Genomic DNA, 24,234 nt, shown 5'->3' with positions numbered 1-24,234 from the left:
TTCATTTCAGGCTTTTTTTTAATAAAACAGAATTTATGATCTCTCTGAAGGTCAGGAGAACGTCTGGGTTACAGCGAGCCGTTATGTGGTTAAAGACGCTGGTACTGGTGGCTTAGCACAGGAGTCTGTCTGAAAACCTAGTGAGCCGCCCTGCTGCCTGCTACCTACCTGATCAGCTGCCTCAGTAGAGAGAATTCTAATCAGACACGGAGCTCGTAATCAGATTCTTTAGACGCTCTACTTACGTCACCACAGTTTTAGCTTACTAAACTAACCCGAACACAGTTAGCCTCGCGGCACAACCCGCTAGACGCCAGCTAACGTCTCCCTCCGTGTACCGAGAACGCTTAAACTGTCCCTGACGCCCCAATTTACAAATAAACGACACTCGTAGAATCACACCTTAATACAGATTATAATCAATGAGAGTTTATTTACATTATAAATTGAAAAGAACTCTGTTGGTTGCTCCGCATTATAGTCGTCTGGTACATTTGTAGTTTTCTGTGAGGGAAAAACAAATTATGCCACATTGAATTCTGGGATTGCCTTCAGTCAGATCATCACTCAGAATGAAGGCGCCTCAGTAGGAGCATTTTAAGAAATCGGAGTATTTAGACACGCCCTCTTCTCGGGAGTGTACGATGACCTAAAATGCGTCTATCTAGAGAGAGCGCTAGCTAGGTTTTCAGACAGACCCCCAAATTTCTTGATTTGTACTATTTGCCCATTGTTGGCCATTAACATGTTCTCCCAGTCACATTATTTGTACAGCAAAATGAAAGACGAGTTCACCTGTAAATCATAATAATCACAAACGTAAACATGAACCCACATTTTCCTTCACACACACACACACACACACACACGTGTCAGTCTGCCTTGCCGGCGCTGTTCTCCGGGATCCGCTTCCCCCAGACCTGCTCCATCTTCACCACGTGAGCTCTGGACGACCTGGAGAAGCTGCTCTTGGCTACGTGCAGCGGAACGCACTTGCCGCTCAGGTAGAGCTTGTTCTGACAGCCCGGGATCCACGCGTGCTCGCCGGGTTCCTCCGAGGTCTCGCGCCGAGCGCTGGTGAAGGCGAACACGTACCCGGTCATGAAGGCGTCGAACCCCGCTCGGTGCGTCCCTCCCTCCGCTTTCTTCTCTCTGCCGTTCGCGTCCGGCGCGGGAGGAGCGTCGCTTTTATTTCCGCTCGGCTGGACGTTCTGCTCCATCGAGGCCTCCTGAACGTCCTGAGCGTCCTGGACCTTCTGTTCTGGGTCTTCCTGATCGACCAGACGAGCTCTTTTATCTTGGGACGTCCCATCCTCCGCTTCCTCCTCCTCCTCGGCACGCTGCTTCTTCTTCCTGCGCTTCCTCTTTCTCTTTTTATCCTCTTTGTTTTTCTCGTCCTGTCGGATGATGAGGTCTGTGTCATGTGACATGTGGCACTGGGCACCGTTCGGGCACCATCCATACGCCTGCCAAAGACAGCAAGATATAAGCACTGAGTATGAGATGATGCAGCGCCTTGAATGAGTATTCAGCCCCCTAGGTTTGGATCTTAGATCTGTGACCTGTGAGATATGGTGGTGGTAGCATCTAGTTATGGACATGCAGTCTGGTCAGCTCAGGTGGCAGTAGTAGCTTAGTGGTTACGTCATTGCCACTGTGAGGCCTCAAACAGAGTAACCAATGTTGGGCCCCTGAACAAGGCCCTTAACCCCTTGGATAAAAGTGTCTGCTAAATGCCGTACAAGTACTCAGCAGTAGCTCAATAGTTAAGGTACTGGACTAGTGATCAGAATGTTGCTGGTTCAAGCCCAACTACTGCCAAATCGCCAAAGAGGGGCCCCTAAGCAAGGCCCTTAACCCTTAGGATAAAAGTGTCTGATAAATGCAGTGCTAAATGGTTAAGGTACTTGACTAGTGATCAGAATGTTGCTGGTTCAAGCCCCACCCCACCACTGCCAACTTGCCACTGTTGGGCCCCTGAGCAAGGCCCTTAACCCTTTGAATAAAAGTGTCTGTTAGATGCTGTACAAGTACTTATGTGGGCAGCAGTAGCTCAGTGGTTAAAGTACTGGACTAGTAATCAGAATGTTGCTGGTTCAAGCCCCACCTCTGCCACTGCCAAGTTATCAATAAGAGGCCCCTGAGCAACTGTGCTAAATGGTTAAGGTATTGGACTAGTGATCAGAATGGGGCTGGTTCAAGCCCTTTCACGGCCAAGTGGCCAATGTTGGGCCCCTGAGCAAGGTCTCTAACCCTTAGGATAAAAGTGTCTGATAAATGCTGCTATGGTTAAGGTACTGGACTAGTAATCAGAATGGGGCTGGTTTAAGCCCCACCACTGCCTAGTTGCCAATAAGGGGCCCCTAAGCAAGGCCCTTAATCCACAACTGTTAAGTCACTTTGTTAAGTCACTCTAGTGCATCTCTGTGCTAAACTAAAGTCCTCGGGTCAAACTCACGGAGAACTGAGCGCAGACGTTCAGGCTGCCGTCGTGGTCCGAGCCGTCCACGCAGGGTCTGAAATCCACGTAGCTCTGCAGCCGTCCGGAGTAACTACAAAACTCCAAGAACACGCCGGGTCCGTCCCGACCCGCCTCGATCCATCTGCCGTTCTCCAGTTTACTAAAATCACAAGACACACGGCGTCAGACACTCACCGGAGCCGAGAGATGAATCTTCCGTCTGAGAGGTACCGCACCATTTTTTGTAGGCGTACTCCAGGTACGAGGCGGTGAAGCGCAGTTCGTACTCCGTGCTGTACTTGGTGTCGTAAATCCCGGCGGGAAACATGTCTGATAAATCCGCCGTGAAGGTCCCGAGTCGCTCGGGCAGGTGGGCGTAGAAGCACTGGTACAGGAAGACCATGTCGATCAGGCCGTTATGGACCACCAGGGGCTTGTTGGCACGGAGGAGCTCGGTGAATATCGTGCGCATGGTCGTGCCATGAGCGTCTCCACCCTGACGCAAAACAGACACCGAAATTATTTCATTTCTTTTATTAGAAACATGAAAACTGATGGAAATTGATCGGCCACGCCTTTCTCTCATCCAACCATCCTAATTTCTCCAATGATTCTAGTCCTCACACAACATTTAAGCTCCAGCTTCATTATTAATGCTTCTAATAAAGTCTGAAAATCAAACAGCGCTCTTCTCAAAATCTGTGGTGCTATTCGAAAGTCTTTCTTAAAGAGGGACACTGCAATGCACTTGTCAATTGTAATTCTGAAACAGACAGTTAGGTGGCGCACTAGCCCACTGCCACAGAGACCCGGATGCGCTACATTTACATTGACGTTTTCGGCATTTAGCAGACGCCTTTATCCAAAGCAACTTACAGTACTGGGACAGTATACAGACTGAGCAATTGAGGGTTAAGGGCCTTGCTCAAGGGCCCAACAGCAGCAACCTGGCAATGGTGGGGCTTAAACCAGCGACCTTCTGATTACTAGTCCAGTACCTACAACTGTATCTGTATCTACAACTGCCTATACTTTACATTTACATTTTCAGCATTTAGCAGACTTACACAATGAGCGGAACACGATGAGCAATTGAGGGTTAAGGGCCTTGCTCAGGGACCCAACAGTGGCAACTTGGTGGTGGCGGGGCTTGAACCGGCAACCTTCTGTTTACTAGTCCAGTACCTTAACCACTGAGCTATCACTGGCCCTTTACTCTACAGATAGAGTTGGCTGTCTGAGGGAGGGAAGAAACCTGCCGCGGTCACATGTCCGTGGGGAATCGGAGATGACTAAAATTGGAAATTAAAGTGGAACTATACTAAAATAAAAAATATATAATATTTAATTTAAATAGAAATGTGGAATAAAATCAGTTCTGAACAGTCAAGTTCAAAAGTGCCTACATAAACAAATTCCCTTCCATAGATCGGCTACGTGTTCCACTCCACACACTAGCATCCTAACGCTGATGTTCTGTGAGTGATCTGCAAGTTCCCGCACAACACTGACCTTATCGTTGCCCTTGTCGTACGGAACCCCCTGCGCGTACTGTTTATTGAAGTCGAAGCCATGCTGAACCAGGAACTTTACAGACTGGGGCTCGATGATGTACTCCTCCGCACACAGTAGCGTCAGGTTATACACCTGAACCAGGTACGTACTCTCGGCCTGCAGGCAGTTTAAAACATTCAGCATTTAATTCTACTCGGATCCATTGAAAATACTGTATATTCACGGTCAGGGAAGGAATACTGAACGCTCACCTTTTCACTGAGTTTCTTGTAGCAGGCAATTCCGAGGGACAGTATGGAGCGCGTACGAGCAGCGTGACATATCGCTTTGTATCGATCCTCGATTGACCTGCAGGGAAAAAAAACACAAGGTTACTGTGATATCATTAAAGGTTCTGGTCAGTATTTAACTCTTCTTCGCACAGCAAGAGTATCGGTACAGTTACTCTTCGACAGCAGAGAGCTGGACAGCTCAATAACAGAGATGGACTGGCTTGTCAGTCTACTACTGTCTGTACTGCTCACAAATAAAACATGACAGCAACATGACAGACTCCTTGGTTAGCCGGTGGTTTTTATCCTATGGTTGTAAACATCTGCTGAACCAGTAGAAACAACCATCACTCACTCTGCTAGAAGAGCTTTTCTTGATCCAAGACCACTCAGTTCCTAAAACAGAGCAAATACAGTCAGATTAGTGCTCTAAAACTGCAAATACCAGACATAACATCATTTTCTCAGTGGAAACATTTCATGCTCACCGTGTCCAGGGCGATAAATGAAGCTGTTTTAAAGGAGAGCACCATGGCAGGCCATAACTCCTTAAAATTATTGCTCTGTACATCTATCACTGGCACTACCAAAGAGGAGCTCATTTTATCTTCCACTGCTGTCAACACGAATCTTCAGGATTTCATTTATTTATGCTCAGACAAGACAAACAAATCAACAAGAAAACAGCCAGACAACAGACATGCACTTTATCCCAATATTAATATTAAATCAGGAGCATAAACTGCCATCAACTCAACACTTGCACCTTGCAATGTTTCTGCTACGACGTCCTTTCTAAAATATGTTCTTTATACGTTTTGTTTTCTTTTTATTTACTTCTAATTGTTATCAAAAATAATAATTATACATAAAAACTCATTTCAGCTTCATATTCTACACACTTGCTTCTCTGCACGACTTTCCTGCCCATGTGAGTTTCATTTCTTTGGTCCTTGTCCCGCCTGATTCCAATCCGCGTTACTTTATATATTAGTGCGCTACAAAAACTTTGGAAAACATTTGAGTTGCACCCTAAGTAGTGCACCTAACTATCACACATCATGTATTTTAGACTCGCCCTTCTTTTAAGACCGTCTATGATGCCTACATGTTTATTAGGAACGGGTCCTTACTGGAGGCCGATTCTAAAATGGAGTTAAATAAAATAAGCTATTGTACATTAAATATAAGAAGAATTATTCACATTATTGTGTTTTTTTTGTTTAAAAATGTTTTATTCACATTTTACTCAGGCTATGCTAAGGCCAGGCAAGCTAACCTCAGTAGACTGTATAACTATCGTACTTTAAACTATAACTAAACTGGTTTAAAATAATAATGATAATTATAATAATATGAACAAGAAGGTGAAGAATAAAAGTCACTATTTTCCACAACAATTGCCTCATATTTTAATTTGTTTTCATTTCTATTTGGCTTAATACAAAACGACAATTATATGACTCTATAGTGCACTTGATATGGCGTAGAAAACATGGCGTCCTACCCTAGGTAGTGCACATATATAGGGAACAAGAAGCTATTTGAGATTCGCTTGTCCGACAGTTGTGGCGCTAGTTAAAGATATTAACGTTGCCCTTACTTTACATATATAGTATCTTTACGTGTAAATTACGTCGAAAACTATTGGAATTGACTATTTTATGTTCGATTACAAATGTATAGTTATTATTTATCAAAATATTTTCAAAATTTACTCAGGCAACACTATGACCAGCCACAGTCCGCTGTAAAAGACTCGGCGCCATTTTGGCTCAACGACTTGCGGTTGTACTTCTTCTTCAAGACATATTTGAGTTAATTATGTGCATAAGTTTATTTCTAAGTATAATTTTGGTGTTATTTCGATAATTAGTGTTTTCTGCTTTAATATAAATGTCAAATGCATTTCTTAGTTATTCAGCCAGAATACCGTTAGCCACGCTCTTGCTCACTTTTTGTAATGATGCTAGTTGTTTCCCTAATCGTTTTACGGTAATCCCGCCTCTTTGTGTTCATTGGGTAGAATTTCCTACTGACAACGTAATCAGCCAATAGAATAGTGGTTTAGAATATTACCAGCCAATCCTAGTTTAGGAAGGCGGGATTTGACTGAAAACGTGTGGGAAAAGAAAGCTGACATTAGAAGGATTTTTAAAACAATGGGTGGATGTTCTGCACCAAACTGCTCCAACTCGTCAACGAACGGCAAGCAGCTTTTTCGTTTCCCGAAGGATCCGACACGGATGAAAAAGTGGCTTGAGAACTGTCGGAAGAATTCTGCGACACCCTGCACCAGACTCTGCCAGGCAAGTGCTACTGAACGCGTCCGCGTGACGTCATCAAACCCTCTTATTAACCCCTTCTGACCTGAATTACAGTCAGTGGGCATTTAATTTAATCAGGCACCTACTATAAAAGGGCATTATTGGGTACACTAGTAGTGCAAAGGGACCACTATAGGACCATCATTGAGCAGATATTGTTTGGGTCGTGAACCTTTCTCAGAACAGCGCTGTCCACAGTCATACGAGCTTTACTATATAATCAGCAAATAGTCTGCTGTGCAAGACAAATGCTCTTGCATCTGCAGTTTCATTGTACCAGTGTTAGGATTTTCGGAACATAAAAAAATGTAAATTCAATGTGAGAAGTTGTACGGCAATTCCCCACGTGGCTCTTTGTCTGGTAGGTGCATTCAAAATGGCGCCTACCGTGATCCCTTGTTAGGGACCCTCCAGATGTCTGCCGTAGGGGGGGGAGGAGCGGAGCCCTGGGCCTTTTTAGCACATTTCATTGGCTCCACCAGCAGTGAAGGAGGAGGAGCCTAGCTTAGTTTAAAAAAAAACCCGCGCTCAGACGCAAGGCTCTCTTTTTTTCGGATTGCAGGAGAAAAGGAGCGCCGATCGGCTTAGCTCTGACATATATTCACAGATCATTTCTTACACTTAATAAAGTGTTTTTGAAGAGTACTTTCTGGATTCTCCGACTGCTTCTTCAAGGCCTCTAGACAAAAAGATTCGTCGTAACACCAGCAACAACCTGGAGCAGGAACATGGCAATATTAAGCTCGCTTGACAGTGAGCAGTGTTACCCCGTGTTCCAGCAGCTTTAAATTCATGACTGACCCATTTTGTTGGTTCTTGGTTTACATCTTGGATTCTCTATATTTTGTATTGATGTTGCATATTAAATGTGGCAAGGGGTGTGGGGCAGCTGGTAGAGAAGGTGTCACATAGCGACGTGGGTCCCAGTGCCCTGCGTTTGAGCCAGAAAGTAATAATAATATAAGAATTGTAATAATTCAACAAGGCCTGGTCACTTATTTCACGTTACCAATGTGCAGCTTGTCTTGAGCCGCGCCAATGCACGCCGTTCTTTTGTAAAATGATGATTTTTGATGGTTGGCAGGATCATTTTGAGGAGAGCCAGTTTGAGGAGATCGCCAGGTCAACTGCAGGAGGGAGGAAGTTAAAACCCAATGCGGTTCCCACACTGTTTAACGTGTCCAACCCTCTCTCACTGATTACACCTCACAGCAACCTTCCACTGAAACCTGAAACAGGTAAAATCATCATCAGCATCATCTGTGAATCAGTTCTGCAGCCCTGATTTAATGGTGAATAATATTTAGGGTTTTAATGATGTGCTGATTGCGCAGAGAAAGATTTGAACGTCGGGGATCACGGTTACGCCCGTCGGCAGACGAATGCCGATCTGGAGGAAGAGCTACTGAGGACAAACGAAGAGGCGCCTTGTTCTCTGTGTCCGCACTACAAAACACAGCTGGAGCAGCAACAGCAGCACACGGCCCGTCTGCGGAGAGAGGCAAGAGTTAAATACCCACTGTTACAGAAAAACAAACAAAAAAACATCAATTTTAATGATTGTTCTGTTTCTGTGCCTCTGTCTCTTTGTCCATGAGGCACAATTAGAGCCACTATTGAGGCAGTTTGGAGGCAGTATGGTGGCATTATAGAGGTGGTATAGAGGCAGTATGGAGACAGTATAGAGCCACTATTGAGGCAGTTTGGAGGCAGTATGGTGGCATTATAGAGGTGGTATAGAGGCAGTATGGAGACAGTATAGAGCCACTATTGAGGCAGTTTGGAGGCAGTATGGTGGCATTATAGAGGTGGTATAGAGGCAGTATGGAGACAGTATAGAGGCAAATTAGAGCCACTATTGAGGCAGTATGGTGGCATTATAGAGGCAGTATGGAGACAGTATAGAGCCACTATTGAGGCAGTATGGTGGCATTATAGAGGTGGTATAGAGGCAGTATGGAGACAGTATAGAGCCACTATTGAGGCAGTTTGGAGGCAGTATGGTGGCATTATAGAGGCAGTATAGAGCCACTATTGAGGCAGGTTGGAGGCAGTATGGTGGCATTATAGAGGTGGTATAGAGGCAGTATAGAGGCAAATTAGAGCCACTATTGAGGCAGTTTGGAGGCAGTATGGTGGCATTATAGAGGTGGTATAGAGGCAGTATGGAGACAGTATAGAGCCACTATTGAGGCAGTATGGTGGCATTATAGAGGTGGTATAGAGGCAGTATGGAGACAGTATAGAGCCACTATTGAGGCAGTTTGGAGACACTATAGAGACAGTATGATGGCAGAATAGAGGCAGCATGGTGACATTATAGAAGTGGTATGGTGGCATTATAAAGCTGGTATAGAGGCAGCATTGTGGCAGAATGGTGGCAAAAAAGAGCCTTTGACCCCTTGACTTGGCAACTAACTTATCAGTACAGTCCACATGTTTTTGATGGGTTGAGGTCAGAACTTTAGTTAGGCCGTTCCAAAACTTAAATTGCAGCCTGATTTGGCCACATCGATGTCTACTACCAACACCATGCATTACAGTAGGTACAGAGGGTTTGCTGGGTGTGAGTGCTTTGCTTTTTTCTCCTCTTATGGGCACTAATTCTCACAGACACATTCCAAAATCCATACAAGAATTTTGGCACAGGATGTCTAACAGTCTCACGGTCCTCATACTTCCGGCCTCTTTTATGTTTGGGGCTGTAGGTGGAGGAGATGAGGAGGCACTTGCACCGGCTCACCAGGATGGAGAAAGGACTGCAGATGTTCCTGTCCGAGGACCAGATCCGGGCTCTGACCCTGGCCAAACGCTCACGCCGCGCCGCCTGGTCACACAGCACGGTCCTGGCCGCCCGCAAGATCCGCAGCGCCGTGGGGGTGAAAGGGTACGAGTTCCTGCGAGAGCTGGGCTACCCGCTTCCCTCGAACCGAACTGTGTGTAACCGCCTGGAACCCAAAATGATGATAAACGCCAGCATTCAGGAGGACCTGGCAGAACTGGGACTGGGAATCATCACCGCATGTGACAGTCCTGAGGAGAACGTGGCGGGTGATGAAGGTTTTATCGGAATGATCGCATAGGACTTATTTATTATTACTAATTGTGTGTGTGTGTTTATTATTTGATAGATAAACCTAATTCAGGATGTTTTCTTGCGTTCATGGATTTTTGTCTTTCTATAGATCTACTAAACCAGTCTGAGAATGGATTGCACTTTAGTTGTTGCCACTTTGTCCTGGTCAGGGTTGCAGTGTGTCCCCGTCACCTGGACGCACTAGTGTGTAAGGCCGTAATACACACTGGTAGTGGGCAGTTTGCATGTTTTTGTGAGGTGGGAGGAAACCAAAGTGCCCAAAGGACACTTCTTGCCAAATATAGGGAGAGAGAGAACATGTAAAACTCCACACACAAAGCAACCTGGGTGCCGACTGTGCTGCCTTGCACCATTATGTGCTGTCTTTAAAGTAGGGCTGTCGAAGTTAACGCGATAATAACGCATTAACGCGATCTCAATTTAACGCGATTAAAAAAAATAGTGCCGTTAACGCAAATTCTATACAGAAAAAATGTACCTATACAGGCAGTGAGTGCCATGTAGAAATACATCACGAAGACCCACATTGTTATGTTTTGTACTTAACCACTAAATACAAATGACACTAGTTATGTGGAGAACGTGTTTGTCTTTATTGCTTTATCCACAACTTGGAGCATCACACTTAAACATAACACGCCGTCACCCGCTGCTCACCTGATACACATATCAGCTCAGTGACGTACAACACACAGTGGTAATGTGATACACAGATCACGTAAATGATATATATCACTCGCATGATAATAATAAGCTTTTTTCTCTCTTAATTTTCCCTGACAAGTGAAAAACCAAAATATAGCAACCTTAACATTATGAGGAAGAATTTCAAAGATATTCCTTTGCAATACTTTATCATTTCAAGAATATGATACAGACTGACCAACACTATTAAGCCAAATCAGCATTAAAAATTGACTTTACTTTTAATAACCTTCTACAATGCTGGTGCTTCTTAAAACTGAATATTTTCTTTTAAACAGAAGTGTTATTTAAATGCTATTAAATTGTTTTCCAACAAAATCCGCCCAATTTGGCGGATAACCGCCCAATCTGGCAACACTGGAACGCGTTATTATTATCGCGTTAACTTCGACAGCCCTAATAAAAACGTATTCTGATATCCAGTTAGCAGCGTAGGGTTTATATAGCAGCAGGTAGAATAAGGTGCAAAAACAATCCAATATTGTGCAAAGATGCGAGTAATATAGTCACTAGTATGAGTTGTCAGAACCCAGGGAACGAGACTGTGTTGATTGTGAATGAGTTTTTGTGTATGTTAGTGTATGTACACCGATCAGCCATAACAATAAAACCACCTCCTTTAAAAAAAACCAAAATGTTATTAATCGCGATTAACTATATGAAATTCTGAGATTAATCGCGATTAAAAATTTTAATCGTTTGACAGCCCTACTTTAAAGCCGTTTGATTCTTGTGGTTTTAGTGACCCCCTCTGGCAGGAAAGTGTTACTGCAAGTAATTCCATTTATTCATTAAGTGAAAAGTGGCAGCACCAGTGAATTAAATGAATAACCAGTACCTGATAAACCAGTATATTCTTCATGTTAATGCTGATGGGTTTGAAATAGGATGTCCAACAAGCTGTCAGATGTCCACACCGTGAATAAAATGAATAAATGAATGAATATCTAGTAACTAATTAACTTGAATCCTTGTGTTCCGCTGGCTGTGAGTGAATTGCTGGATCAGCATGAGTGTGAGTGTGTAGGAGGTTGTTTTCACGACCTTCCACCTGATGGGATTACCAAACATTGGGGTCAGATAAACAGAGTCGAGCGGTCATCGGTCAGCCTGAATAAACAATCATGCCTGGACCTTGCATCACACGCTTCAGATCCCACAATCATCATGACCGTGAGTGAAGGTGTTCTGGTGATATAAACAAAGGAGAAGCTCCACGTGATCAGCTATAAAGCTGTACAGTTTCGGAGCAGGGGCTTCCTTGTTTTAATCCCAAGGCTGCATTCCAACAGCTTCTGAATGTCTGTGTGTGTGTGTGTGTGTATTTAACTACCTGAACAAATTTGCTTTCAGCACAATGTTCGAGGGGCACTGCATTGGGGCAGCGGTCAATTTGGCTAGGTTCAAATCTCAGTGGTGGTATGAGCCGGCTGTGCCCACCTCGACCCTTACAAGGATGATGATAATAAAATAAATTAAATTAAATAATTAAAGAGTCTTGAGTTTTCTTTCTGAACTTGACACAAGAAGACTGTTCTATATGTTTTGTAATGGGTGCTGACAAACTAGCACTATTTATTTGGGCACAGAGAAGTCACCAGCTAATGATCATGCTGCAAAGTGAAACTTCTACACCATAAAGTTTAAGAAGTAAAGTTAAAAAACCCTCAATAAATGTATAAGAGAAGGTTTTTGGGGGGAATCAGTGTACACTAAAAGGACAAAAGTACTGGGACACCTGACCATGAGCTTGTTTATTACTTGTTTATAACCATTATCATTAGGAGTGGTGTCCACATACTTTCATTACATTTAATAGGCATTTGATCAGTGTTTTTAATAAATATAATTATGTACATTTGATTATTTTGCACTATTTTTCTTAACTGAATGAGAGGATCAAATAAAGGAGGTCGGACCCTCCTGTAATCTCCTGTATTGGTTTTGGGTGTTTATTCAGGACGGGGAAGGGGGGGGGGGGGGTGTGGCTTTAAACAGAATGAGGTCTTTAAAAGCCCCCGAGTAAACAACCACTGCTTGTTTGTCTTCCTGAACTCGGGCTGAATAGAACAACGGAGGTACGTACATCATTCATGTGTGTGTGTTAGCGTGTGTGTGGACGCATGCCTGAAGCATTAAGCTGAGCGGTTGAGATCTGTGCAGCTGGGATCTGATCTGATAACCTCCTGTGGAGAAGGAAGCTTCCGGGACCATGCAGGCCGTCCTGGCTCTGTGCTTGGCCCTGCTCCTGGCCCCGGTCTGGACCTCGGCGCTGATTGTGGAGAGGGAGAACAGCGCCTCGCTGATCTGTAAACAGGCGCCGCACTGGGAGGTCAACGGTTACGCTCCTATGAAGGGCTTGATGGGAAGTGTGGTGGTGGTAGCACTGCTGAAGGCCAGCTGACACTTCTGTCTCACGCAGGCCGCCAAGTAAGTTCATATTCAGCTTATAGATATAATTATTATATAATATTATAATAAATTAATATAATAAATTTCAATACAGTCTTAGTATAGCAATTATATGGTCAAAAATATTGGGACACCTGACCATGAGCTAGTCGGACATCCCATTCTTTCCTCTGTAGATTTTATATGATCCACTTTTCTGAAAAGCCATTTTACAATGCTTTGGAGTGTGTCTGTGGGGATTTGTGCCCATTCAGTCTATTAATAGTCAGTGAGATCAGGCACTGATTTTGGAGGAGTGTTGGGCAACTGGATCTCCTGCACACAAGATGCACACAACTAGCTCATCAGGGGCATAATGGTCCCTGAAATGAAAGACAAAGGGGACTTCCCTAAACTGTTGCTGCAATATTAAAATTATACCCTACCACTGTCTGTAATGTTTGTAGAATCGGCCCCCTGCGTGATAAACTGGTCAGGGGAAACCTGACGGACGTGGCGTTCATGATCGTGAACGAGCAGGACGCCCATTCCAGAGCCATGTACTGGGAGCTAAAGAGACGGGCAGCCAAGGGCATCCCAGTGTACCAGCAGAGCCCGCTGCAGACCGACGTCTGGGAGGTCCTGCAGGGTGACAAGGACGACTTTTTAGTCTACGATCGGTAGGCCAGATTTGATTTTATTCCTGTTTACCCATTATGATCTTGCTCCTTGCTGCTTATCACTGTGGCTCACTTTATAATTCCACTTGACAATTCACTTTAAAATTTTAATTACTTTATTCACTTTATAATTCATTTTATAATTTACTTTACTTAATAATTTATATTTTACAGCTGTAGTAACTTATAATATATACCAGCCTTGGAGTGTTAACCGAAATAACATTTCCATCTGCATCCTCAGGTCCTGTTTGGTGTTGTGTGTAGTCTCAGTGTTGTTGTGGTTATACAGATACTTGTTTGTATAATGTGAATCTCTGTAGTGTGTACTATTACTTCTGACTTTTGATTTATGTAACTTGCTACTGAGGCCTTAATTTCCTTCGGGATTAATAAAGTATCTATCTAGTATCCATCCATCCATCCATCCATCCCAAAACCCACCCATTCTATCTATCTATCTATCTATCTATCTATCTATCTATCTATCTATCTATCTATCTATCTATCTATCTATCTATCTATCTATCTATCTATCTAATCTATCTAATCTATCTAATCTATCTATATCTAGTGCAAAAATTAGGCACAAGGTGGCAGTGTTACATATTTTTTGTGTCCTGGTCCTCAGTACATTGGGGACCTGGGACCGAGGGGTAAAGTAGGAGTCAGAAACTTACCCACACTTCGACGGTTCGTGTATTTCGTGTATTTTTCTGTGACTGAATGATTGGAACAAATACTTTGTGGTCCATAAAAACCTTTTGACCCAGGTTCATGGCAGAATTGGTGAAGTTTAACCAGATTTGTGGGTTATTTAAGCACAGACTTGACCTGAGCTCAGGATTCAGGACCCCTGAGCTGAGGGGAAGCCTTTTTAGAAGCGTCATTGTTGATATACGGCAGTGCCCCTCAGCCGATTCGTGTTCCGCTGCTGGAGACCCTGACGGCATACGAGGAGGGTATATTCGTCGGACACATGCTCCACCGACCCTTCGTATTCGCCCGTACTTCGGTGGATTGGCAAGTGAGGCCGGTCTTGCGTATGGAGAGTCACACATTTAGATTTTACATTTTCGGCATTTAGCGGACGCCTTTATCCAAATCGACTTACATTACAGTATACAGTCTGAGCAACTGAGGGTTAAGGGCCTTGCTAAGGGGCCCAACAGCAGCAACCTGGCAGTGGTGGGGCTTGAACCAGTGACCTTCTGATTACTAGTCCACTACCTTAACCACTAGGCTACGGCTTCACACACTGATCTCCACGTTCCTCCACTTCTGTACAGGAGCCTCGGTCTACTAACTAGGGTCTTTATACAGCGCCAAAGACCCCGCCCCCTTTTTATGACCCAGCAGACTAGTGGGCATTTTTGTCTGCTGCATTGTCTGCACTGCCGATTGTGCCTGCTAGGGGGCGCCCAGCCGACCGGTCATCTTCATGCTTCCTGGTGTAATGCTCCAGCTCTATCGGTAGCAAAACAGCCCCAGAGCATTTTAATAGCACCACAACGCTTGACAGTAGGTACAATGTTGTTGGGTTTGAATGCGTCACCTTGTTTTGGCTCAGAAATACTTCTGGACATCGTGGCCGATCATTCAATCGTGTTTCATTTTCCAACTCGCATCGTCTCTTCTTTTAATCAGGTGTGGCCAGCTCACGTTTCACATCATGTTGCCGTACAGTTACCTTCACTCCCCGTACGTGGAAGCAGCCATCAGAGCCACGTACCACCGAGACATCTGCAACTGCACAGTAAGCTCCGAAGTCTCCGAATCTCACTTCTCAAATCTCAGATCTGAAAACCGTGTGCACTTCTTAATTCTGTTTATTTTATTCAGCTCGATTCCAACTTTACTGCCCTGAACAGCAGCTCGACCGTGGAGGAGAATCAGAAGCAGAACGTCACCGCAGAAGAGGCTGAAATTAGCAGCAACCATCAACACCATGATCACCACGGTCATTCAGGCCACAGCCGTAGTCATGAACCTCCGATCACAACGAAGCCGGTCTTTACCAAACCCAGAACTGAGAGGAATCACATGCATGATCACGCAGAGCATGATGGACCAGGCACACACAAACACCATTAGTATAACATTAGTAACATTTAGTTAAAGCGCTCTACTATACACCGACTAGGCATAACATTATGACCACTGACAGGTGAAGTGAATAACACTGATTATCAAGACACCTGTTAGTGGGGGGGATGTATCAGGCAGCAAGTGAACATTTTATCCTCAAAGTTGATGTTAGAAGCAGGAAAAATGGGCGAGCGTGAGGATCTGAGCACGTTTGACAAGGGCCAGAGCATCTGTGGGGTGTTCCCGGTCTGCAGTGGTCTAAGGAAGGAACAGTGGTAAACTGGCGACAGGTTCATGGGCGCCCAAGGCTCATTGATACACGTGGGGAGCCTACAGATGAGCTACTGTGGCTCAGACTGCTGAAGATGTTAATGCTGGTTCTGATAGAAAGGTGTCAGACTCCAGGCCTCGACGGGTCAGGGCTGTTTTGGCAGCAAAAGGGGGACCAACACAATATTAAGAATGTGGTCATAATGTTATGCCTGATCGATGTATATCTTTAAGTCTCCAGCATTTGAATTCATGAATTCATGTCGCCTCTTCTGACTCGTTCGCGGACGCTACGCTTCTCCACAGCCGGCTTGCTTCAGAGGTAGTATAAAACCCCTGATGGATTCTCGTGTTTGGCTCCTCGTGGCTTCTCTCGGTGCTCGTGATGAAGCGTGCACTTCAAACCCGGACGGGTGCGTGTACGTGGATGTCGAGCCGAGACGCGACCACGCGGAGCACCATCACATGATCCACACATCACCGCTGCATCTGAAATACGACGACCAGTACTAACTGGTGTGTGTTGCATTAGCCTGCGTTTATCTCAGCGGCTCAGTGAAGCAGGGTTTGGTTTGGTTATGGATTTGCTTTCTGGGTTCTTAGCCAAATGATTATGAGCCGGTGAACATGATGATAGTGGAAATGAAGGCATCATGTGAGCTCAGCTGATATTTCGATGCTGTACAGGCCTCCAAAACTTAGAACAAGTATAATATATTATAATAATATTAAATAAAAGATACTGAAGACTGAATAGTTGCTTTTTTGTCTCATTTAACAATGCTGTTTATTATTATTAGTACATCTCCGATAAACATTCACTATGTCACCAAAAGTATGTGGACGCATTATTATGAACTTATTAAACAGCCCATTTCAAAACCATGGAGTTCTGGAAAGGCTTTTTGTGACATTTTGGAGTGTATGTGGAAATTTGTGCACTCCAAATCACCCCAGAGGTTCTTACCCTCCCTGATGTAGCCACCCCTCGGACGTTAGCCAATCATGTCCCTGCAGACGTCTGATCGGTCGATAGCACCACAGAGATTTGAACCCCGGATCCCCAGGTCTCAGCTGTAGTGAACTATTATACAAACAGGAATTTGCAAGGTCAGGCATTAATGTTAGACATGAAAACATGGCTCCCAATCAACATTCCGATTCATCCCAAATGTGTTTAATAGGGTTCAAAGTCAAAGCTCTGGTCAGGGCTTGGTGCAGGTCACTGTATTTCCTTCATGCTTAAAGAGCAACGTGCCTTCTGTAAATGTTGTCTATTACTATAGTTCAAGACTTATAGAAGTAATTCTGATTTTCGCCACTTGGTGTCGTCCTAGATCAAAGATTTGAATACAGTTCAATACAATTCACCGCTGAGTGTGGCATGGACCTGCTCACCCCTGACTATCAGGGTCTTTAGTTCAACATATCCACGATGTTTTAACCTTCTGGCACCTTTAATGGTAAAAAAAAAAAATACGTCTGTGTGATTAGACAGTTTCACACAAAAATACAAGCGAAAATCTTGGGTTCGAATCTCTGCCGAGCTATCGACCTGGCCAGGCGTCCACACAAACACATTAGGCCTTGTTTGAGGGAGATGAGGTCAGATGGGGTCTCCTCCCTCTACCACAGGTCAGTGCGCCTGCATGAGTGGCATAGCGTAACTTTACGCACGTGTCCGTACATACACTGGCGGGTGAAAAGAAGTGCCTGGCGTCTGGGCACATGTCTGAGGAGGCGTGCGATGGTCTACACCGCTCCCTACCCAGAAAGCAGCTGCAGAGTTGCAAAAGGGAATTGGAAATGACTAAATGGGAGAAAAGGGGGCCTGCCATGCTGGACTTCAGTACGTTGTGAGGCTCCCTGCAGTATTAGAGCACTGAGTCTTCTCTTATAATGCTTGATCCAGATTCTCATGTGAATTATTGTCTGTGGTCTCTTCTAGGATGACAACATCCCCTTTTACAGATCACGAAGGCTTATTGAATGGTTTGCTGACTGTAAAATCAATAATATAAGTATAACATGACCAGATAGAGGATTTTGGTTATTATAATTATCAAAATCTTATTTTCATTTCCTTCGGGATCAATAATCTGTCTTTATATCTCTATTTAAAACACCAAACGTTGAAAAATCTTTACAAAAACAGCGTTCTGGCCCTCTAGGACAGTTCCAGAGACCGGTCACTTGATGCCAACGTGTATCGATCAGTTCTGGTCACTCGTCACTGCCTGCAGCTTTCTGAGACACTAATTCGTCTTTTTTTTCTCTGTATGTTTGAATACATTCGGTGTAAATGAAGCATGTCGTGCATTTCATTTTGGGCCTGGCTGCTCCTTTAAAGCCTCTGTTTAATCCTTCATGTGCACCCTTCCCCTCCTCCACGAGGGGCGAGGGAGGGATTTACACACACACACACACACACACACACGGCGTGTGGTTCTAACCCCTCGGTGGAACCCATCCCCCTGTTGTCATTAGGGGCGCTCTCAGTAACGCTCTAACGATCAGGTTAAATTGAAATAAACCCGAGTGGACTTTACTTATCTAATCTCCCACCGCACTGGGACTTCATTTATCTCACAGCTCAGTGGATCAGAGGCGTCCAATCACAGAAGGGTACGGGGGGCTTTGGCTGCACCTCTCGGGCTCGCCCTGCCCACACCGCCCCTGCCGAGCACACACCGGGCGTGTCAAGTGGAGATAATGTACTGAAGGAGGTGCACACTCTCACAGACTTAACACATTTAAATTATGGTGTATTTTTATTCTGAATAATTCTATTTAAAAGGTAAATTTAAAGTAGTTGAATGTTCAAACAGTGATATACAGTATATATACAGTACACCGATCAGCCATAACATTAAAACCACCTCCTTGTTTCTACACTCACTGTCCATTATCTCAGCTCCACTTACCATATAGAAGCACTTTGTAGTTCTACAATTACTGACTGTAGTCCATCTGTTTCTCTACATGCTTTGTTAGCCCCCGTTCATGCTGTTCTTCAATGGTCAGGACCCCCACAGGACCACCACAGAGCAGGTATTATTTAGGTGGTGGATCATTCTCAGCACTGCAGTGACACTGACATGGTGGTGGTGTGTTAGTGTGTGTTGTGCTGGTATGAGTGGATCAGACACAGCAGCGCTGCTGGAGTTTTTACACATCTCACTGTCACTGCTGGACTGACAGTAGTCCACCAACCAAAAACATCCAGCCAACAGCGCCTCGTGGGCAGCGTCCTGTTTCCACTGATGAAGGTCTAGAAGATGACCGACTCAAACAGCAGCAATAGATGAGCGATCGTCTCTGACTTTACATCTACAAGGTGGACCGACTAGGTAGGAGTGTCTAATAGAGTGGACAGTGAGTGGACACGGTGTTTAAAACTCCAGCAGCGCTGCTGTGTGTGATCCACTCAAACCAGCAAAACACACACTAACACACCAGCACCATGTCAGTGTCACTGCAGTGCTGAGAATGATCCACCACCTAAATAATACCTGCTCTGTGGGGGTCCTGTGGGGGTCCTGACCATTGAAAAACAGGGTGAAGATATGTAGTGAAACATATGGACTACAGTCAGTAATTGTAGAACTACAAAGTGCTTCTATATGGCCTGCCTAGAGGTAACGAAGAAGCCTGGAAGCTCTCACCATCCTGTCACGCCGCTGACAGGAGGTGCCTGAGGAGTTTTTTTCGGCCTGTCTGAATGTGAGCGTCCCACAATGCCGTCAGTGCTGGTTTACAATACCCCTCCCGCCTGCACGCGTCCCACGGTAGCGCGCGGAAAATAGCTGACGGTTCGCTGGCCGTGCCGATAAATGTCACTTTACCCCAGATGCCACACCAGGGACGGGTCGCACCAGTGTGCATTCTTCCTGCCCAGGACCTTTTGTTTAAGTGGACAGTGGACGTCCTTCTTAAAAAAATAACTCAGGTTGGATGTCTGTCCACATCTAGGAGATGGGACACACAGTGACCAGAGGAATGAAGGATCGAACCCAGGCCTCTGGGACCCATGTTGCCATGCAGCACCCACTCAGCTCCCCACTGTGTCGTATAATAAAATGTCTTACAGTCTATTGAACTAATAAATAAATACATTTTTTATTTGAGTTCCTGTGCCCTGTGCACCACCCACACACTGCCAGAGAAGGGCCACAGACTAGCATCTGCACCCCTCCCTCCACAACCGCTTGTTATGAGAGCAATACATCACATTTTGTCCTATGTAAATGCTCCAGGATGGGTGATAATTGGAATGACTCTCCGTGCGCAATACGGATCTCCACATTAATCCGCCCTGTGCAGGTGAAAAGAAGTGGTCATTGTAATTCATGTGCTCGTCCTTTTGGTTCCTGTCTCCTATTCTCCTCCAAGCGTCTGTCCTCGTCCTTGCCCCCGTGCTCTCGGGTCACCTGATGCCCCCCTGAATGGAGGCGTCCCTCCGACCGGGGCCGCCGCGCCGCCGAATCGCAGCGCTGTTCCGCGTTATTAGATGTGACACTTCAGCAAAATAATGGAGCCTTTCTTCGTCCCCATTGGAAACCCTAATCACATTTCTTTGATTAATAGGCGCTGATCTGCATATCAAGGGCTCTTGTTAATTCAGCCCAGCACAACCCGACACCCCCCCCAACATACACACACACACACACACACTCCCCATTCCTTCTTTATGATGCACTCATTATAAAAGATGAGGGGAGAGAACGTAAGATATACAAATCTGTCCTTCTCATCTCCTCCCTCCTATATGTGATGGGGCGAGGCATCGAAAAGTCGGAGGAGAGAGGAGGACGATGATCATGAAGAGGTGACGCTTCTGACTGATCAACCTGATTCATAAAGAAATGCAGCATTCTCAGCTTTGTTCTTATAATAATAATAATAATAATAATAGTAATAATAATACAAATAATAAATAATAATAACAATAATAGTAATAATAATAATAATATAGTAATAGTAATACAAATAATAGTAATAATCATAATATTAATAATAGTAATAATAATAAAAATAATAATAACAGTAATAATAATAATAATAATAATAGTAGTAATAATAATAATAATAATAAAAATAATAGTAATAATAATAATAATAATAATAGTAGTAATAATAATAATAAAAATAATAGTAGTAATAATAATAATAACAATAATAGTAATAATAATAATAAATAATAATAATAATAACAATAACAGTAATAATAATAATAAAAATAATAGTATTAATAATAATAATAATACAATTTTATTATTACTAATAATAACAATAATTATAATTGGTTAAACTGCTTGATGATTGGGAAACAAGAATGCAGTGGGAGGTGCATTTATCAGTGCGCTCTCAGTGCAGGTCCCACGCCCAGATAGAAATAGGAGGGTTGCGTCAGAAAGGGCATCCAGTGTACCAGATCCTCTGGGGTGACGTCTAAATATCTAAATACGGGAGCAGCTGAAACTAAGAAAAATTGAAGGTGTCAGACCTGAACTTTGAGACAGTGTGCATCGTAAAAAGTGCAAAACTGGAGCTAAACTGTGACTGCAGACTAAACGTCTCCATACTGAGGAACGTGAACGTTGTGATGCAGCTATCAGAAATGTTTAGTGAACCTCCCAGTTACCAGACTGAACACAATCCCACTCAAACCCGGTTTTGCGAAGCCTTGCACAACAGTTCTGCTGACTGGGTTTATTCCAGGCCCAGGTCTCACTACTCCCCCTTTTACTGTAAATGAAGTGCTGTAAATATCACTCTCCTCATTTCTGGATCTGCCCTCGCAGTGACCTCTACAGCTCGGTGGAGCCGACCGGGTCGCAGGAATCCCAGAACTCCTTTCTGTCTCACTTCACTGCCGGCCTGGGAAGAAAACAGCCAGTATGGGGTGTCTGGACCTGCCTGACTCAATAATAACGCTCTGTTCATGAAGCACTGAGGGGGGCGTTGCTAACATTGAGTGACAGTGAGGTTCTCTCCTTTTTCGTGGTGTTGTATCAACAATAAGCCCAAGACACACCGATCCACCGTCCGAGGGAATAAGAAGGGGTCAATGGACCATGCACATGTTCAGAGGAAGCATGTGTCAGGCAAATATACCCTCCTCAGATGCCAAAGAAGTCCAAGCACTTCTTAATTTTTATTTTACTGACACAGATCCCCTTAGTTTACGTATAACATATAGCGTGTAGCACAAACCAGAGCTTTCGAGAACCTGATGATGTTTGCATGCGCCTGCCGTCACAAAGCTCACATTTTTGTCATAACAAAGCACTTTTTTTTAGGGTTCATACCTCAAAATGGGACGTTTCTCATTGCTGCTCTAACAATGGATAAGCGTCCCTCTCTGGCTCTGTAGAGCAACTAATGGCTGCGCTGAAGGACAAGAACCGAATCAATATTTGTTTTTAGCTCTGTAAGTTCAATCCATCAACGCTGCAACACCGACACTAAAAACCCAGCGTTCCTTTCTAAAAAAAAAGGGCTTTCACAAAAACACAACTAACGTCAAGAACTGTCAGTCAGAAAAACTGCTTAGACCAGCAGAGCCGTTCAGCAGCGTGACAGCGTGATGGATCCCAAACAAGCAACAAGCAAAACTAGCTTTACCAGCGAGGCTTTGCTAGTCGACAAAGGCGAGGGGGCGCATGCAAGTTGGAATCACGTTTTGGTCAGGACAAGGAAGGGAAAAAGCTAAATATATACTGAATTTCCTTAATAAATGCAAAAAAATCAACCAAGTTAGGGGTAATTAACAAGTATCTGGCAACCATGCACAGAAAATACCGAATGAATAATCAAATGAATGAATGAATGATTTATTGGACACAACCCTCCAATTTATCCGGGCTTGGGACCAGCACTGAGCCCCCGTTTATGGCCAGGGTCACCAAAAACCAGCCCATTAGACAAAATCTGGAATGAAACAGGGGCATCACGATGGCACAGTGGGTAGTGCTGTCACCTTACAGCAAGAAGGAACTGGGTTTGATTCCTAGGGTCGTTTCTGTGTGGAGTTTGCATGTTCTCCCTGTGTCTCCACATGTGTCCATGTGGGTTTCCGTCAGGCGCTCCGGTTTCCTCCATCAAGTCCAAAGAAAAGCAGGTAGTAAAAAGCATTGAGTGTGTGTGTGTGTGCTCTGTGATGATCTGGCAACCTGTCCGCAGTGTTTCCTACCTTTTAAAAAATGAATCAGACCCACCGCAACCCTGACCAGGATAAAGCCGTGGTGAAACTGACAATGAATGAATGAAAGAATGAAACGAGACACGCTTAAATTATCTGGGGTCAGAATGCAGGGTCAGTCATTGTGTGGCATCCCTGGACCAGACTGAGTCGAGGGCCTTGCTCAAGGGCCCAATAGTGGCAGAGCTGGGATTCGGACCCTCAACCTTTCAATTGATAGTCCAAAGCTCTACTCACTAGGCAGCCACAGTTTTAAGCTCATACGACAGAGACGTGGTGGTTACTGGACATCTGAGTGGTCAAGATTGAGGTTTTCTTCATTAAGCGCACTGTGTAAAGCGATTAGCATCGTCTCCACCCTTTATTTAACATCGATACCTGATAATAAACACAAATGCTTATTCGCAAATCAACAAATGACACAAAGAAGTGCTCGTGAACCCAGTAAACCCATAAAAATCCGTTTGGTAGAAACGCAGCTGATGCAAGAACTTGAAGAAGTTGTTGAATGCCTGGTATTCATGCTAACCTGAGCTCAATATAACCTCGACTCAGGTGTGTCACTTCCTAGCAAGAACAAATCCTCACCCTCCTCTCCGTGTAAGCTGAGACGCTGTACGTTAATCTGGGATTTAAAAAAGAAGATCCCTATCTATCCGGGCATTGTTCTCTCGATCGCCGGCGCTGTTAACAGATGTTAGCGCTGAGCGATGTTTCACCGTCTGTCTCTGCCTAATCGACACGATGCTAATACGCGCGGCTCGTAGCCAGAGGCGCAGCTCATTAATTAACCAGCTCATTTCCGGAACACCTCGGAGGAACTTAAGAGCTAATTTATGGGTTAATTAATAAGACGGAGAAAAGGTAAACATCGTAAGAATCAATTTACTAACAACGGAAGCGCCGGGGGAAACGAAGCTACCTGTTCTTCAGTGCTGGGCTGAACGTAGGCTGGTGAATGGAAGTCTGGCTCGGTTGGCAGACATGAAGAAGCCTGAATTGTCTCGGAGGAGGAACAGCTCCTCGTGTAGAAGACCAGGTTTGACAGACGGAGAACTAATAAGAGGTCATATTAGACAAAATAGCGCTGATAAACAAGCTGAGGAATCAGAGGCTCTCTTACAACCACAAATCAGAAAAGTTGGGACACAGTGTTTATTCCAGTTACTTTACATTTAATTTTATTTAATTGCTGACAGAATGAATCAAAAATATATATATATT

The 24,234-nt window shown here is 44.3% G+C and overlaps 3 protein-coding genes across 3 annotated transcripts; 2 read left to right on the top strand and 1 right to left on the bottom strand.

Moving 5' to 3' along the window:
• On the bottom strand, positions 1 to 6,358 carry toe1 (target of EGR1, exonuclease). Its single transcript, XM_062988016.1, has 7 exons — positions 4,737 to 6,358; positions 4,604 to 4,644; positions 4,228 to 4,324; positions 3,974 to 4,132; positions 2,698 to 2,957; positions 2,459 to 2,621; positions 1 to 1,466 (listed from the first exon to the last, which is right to left on the bottom strand). The coding sequence occupies exons 1-7, from the start codon at positions 4,848 to 4,850 to the stop codon at positions 873 to 875; spliced, it is 1,428 nt and encodes a 475-aa protein (XP_062844086.1). The 5' UTR covers positions 4,851 to 6,358; the 3' UTR covers positions 1 to 872.
• Positions 6,359 to 6,410: 52 nt separating this feature from the next.
• si:ch73-382f3.1 (uncharacterized protein LOC100151273 homolog) lies at positions 6,411 to 9,728 on the top strand. Its single transcript, XM_062988017.1, has 4 exons — positions 6,411 to 6,557; positions 7,660 to 7,813; positions 7,910 to 8,076; positions 9,284 to 9,728. The coding sequence occupies exons 1-4, from the start codon at positions 6,411 to 6,413 to the stop codon at positions 9,656 to 9,658; spliced, it is 843 nt and encodes a 280-aa protein (XP_062844087.1). The 3' UTR covers positions 9,659 to 9,728.
• Positions 9,729 to 12,421: 2,693 nt separating this feature from the next.
• On the top strand, positions 12,422 to 16,560 carry selenop2 (selenoprotein P2). Its single transcript, XM_062987879.1, has 5 exons — positions 12,422 to 12,455; positions 12,541 to 12,807; positions 13,236 to 13,448; positions 15,096 to 15,204; positions 15,291 to 16,560. The coding sequence occupies exons 2-5, from the start codon at positions 12,590 to 12,592 to the stop codon at positions 15,540 to 15,542; spliced, it is 792 nt and encodes a 263-aa protein (XP_062843949.1). The 5' UTR covers positions 12,422 to 12,455; positions 12,541 to 12,589; the 3' UTR covers positions 15,543 to 16,560.
• Positions 16,561 to 24,234: the final 7,674 nt, after the last annotated feature.

Source organism: Trichomycterus rosablanca, chromosome 25 (assembly GCF_030014385.1).
Source record: "Trichomycterus rosablanca isolate fTriRos1 chromosome 25, fTriRos1.hap1, whole genome shotgun sequence".
NCBI classification, from domain to species: Eukaryota; Metazoa; Chordata; class Actinopteri; order Siluriformes; family Trichomycteridae; genus Trichomycterus; species Trichomycterus rosablanca.
Note: the sequence above shows the minus strand (reverse complement) of the source record. Positions and strands in the feature narration are given on the sequence as shown.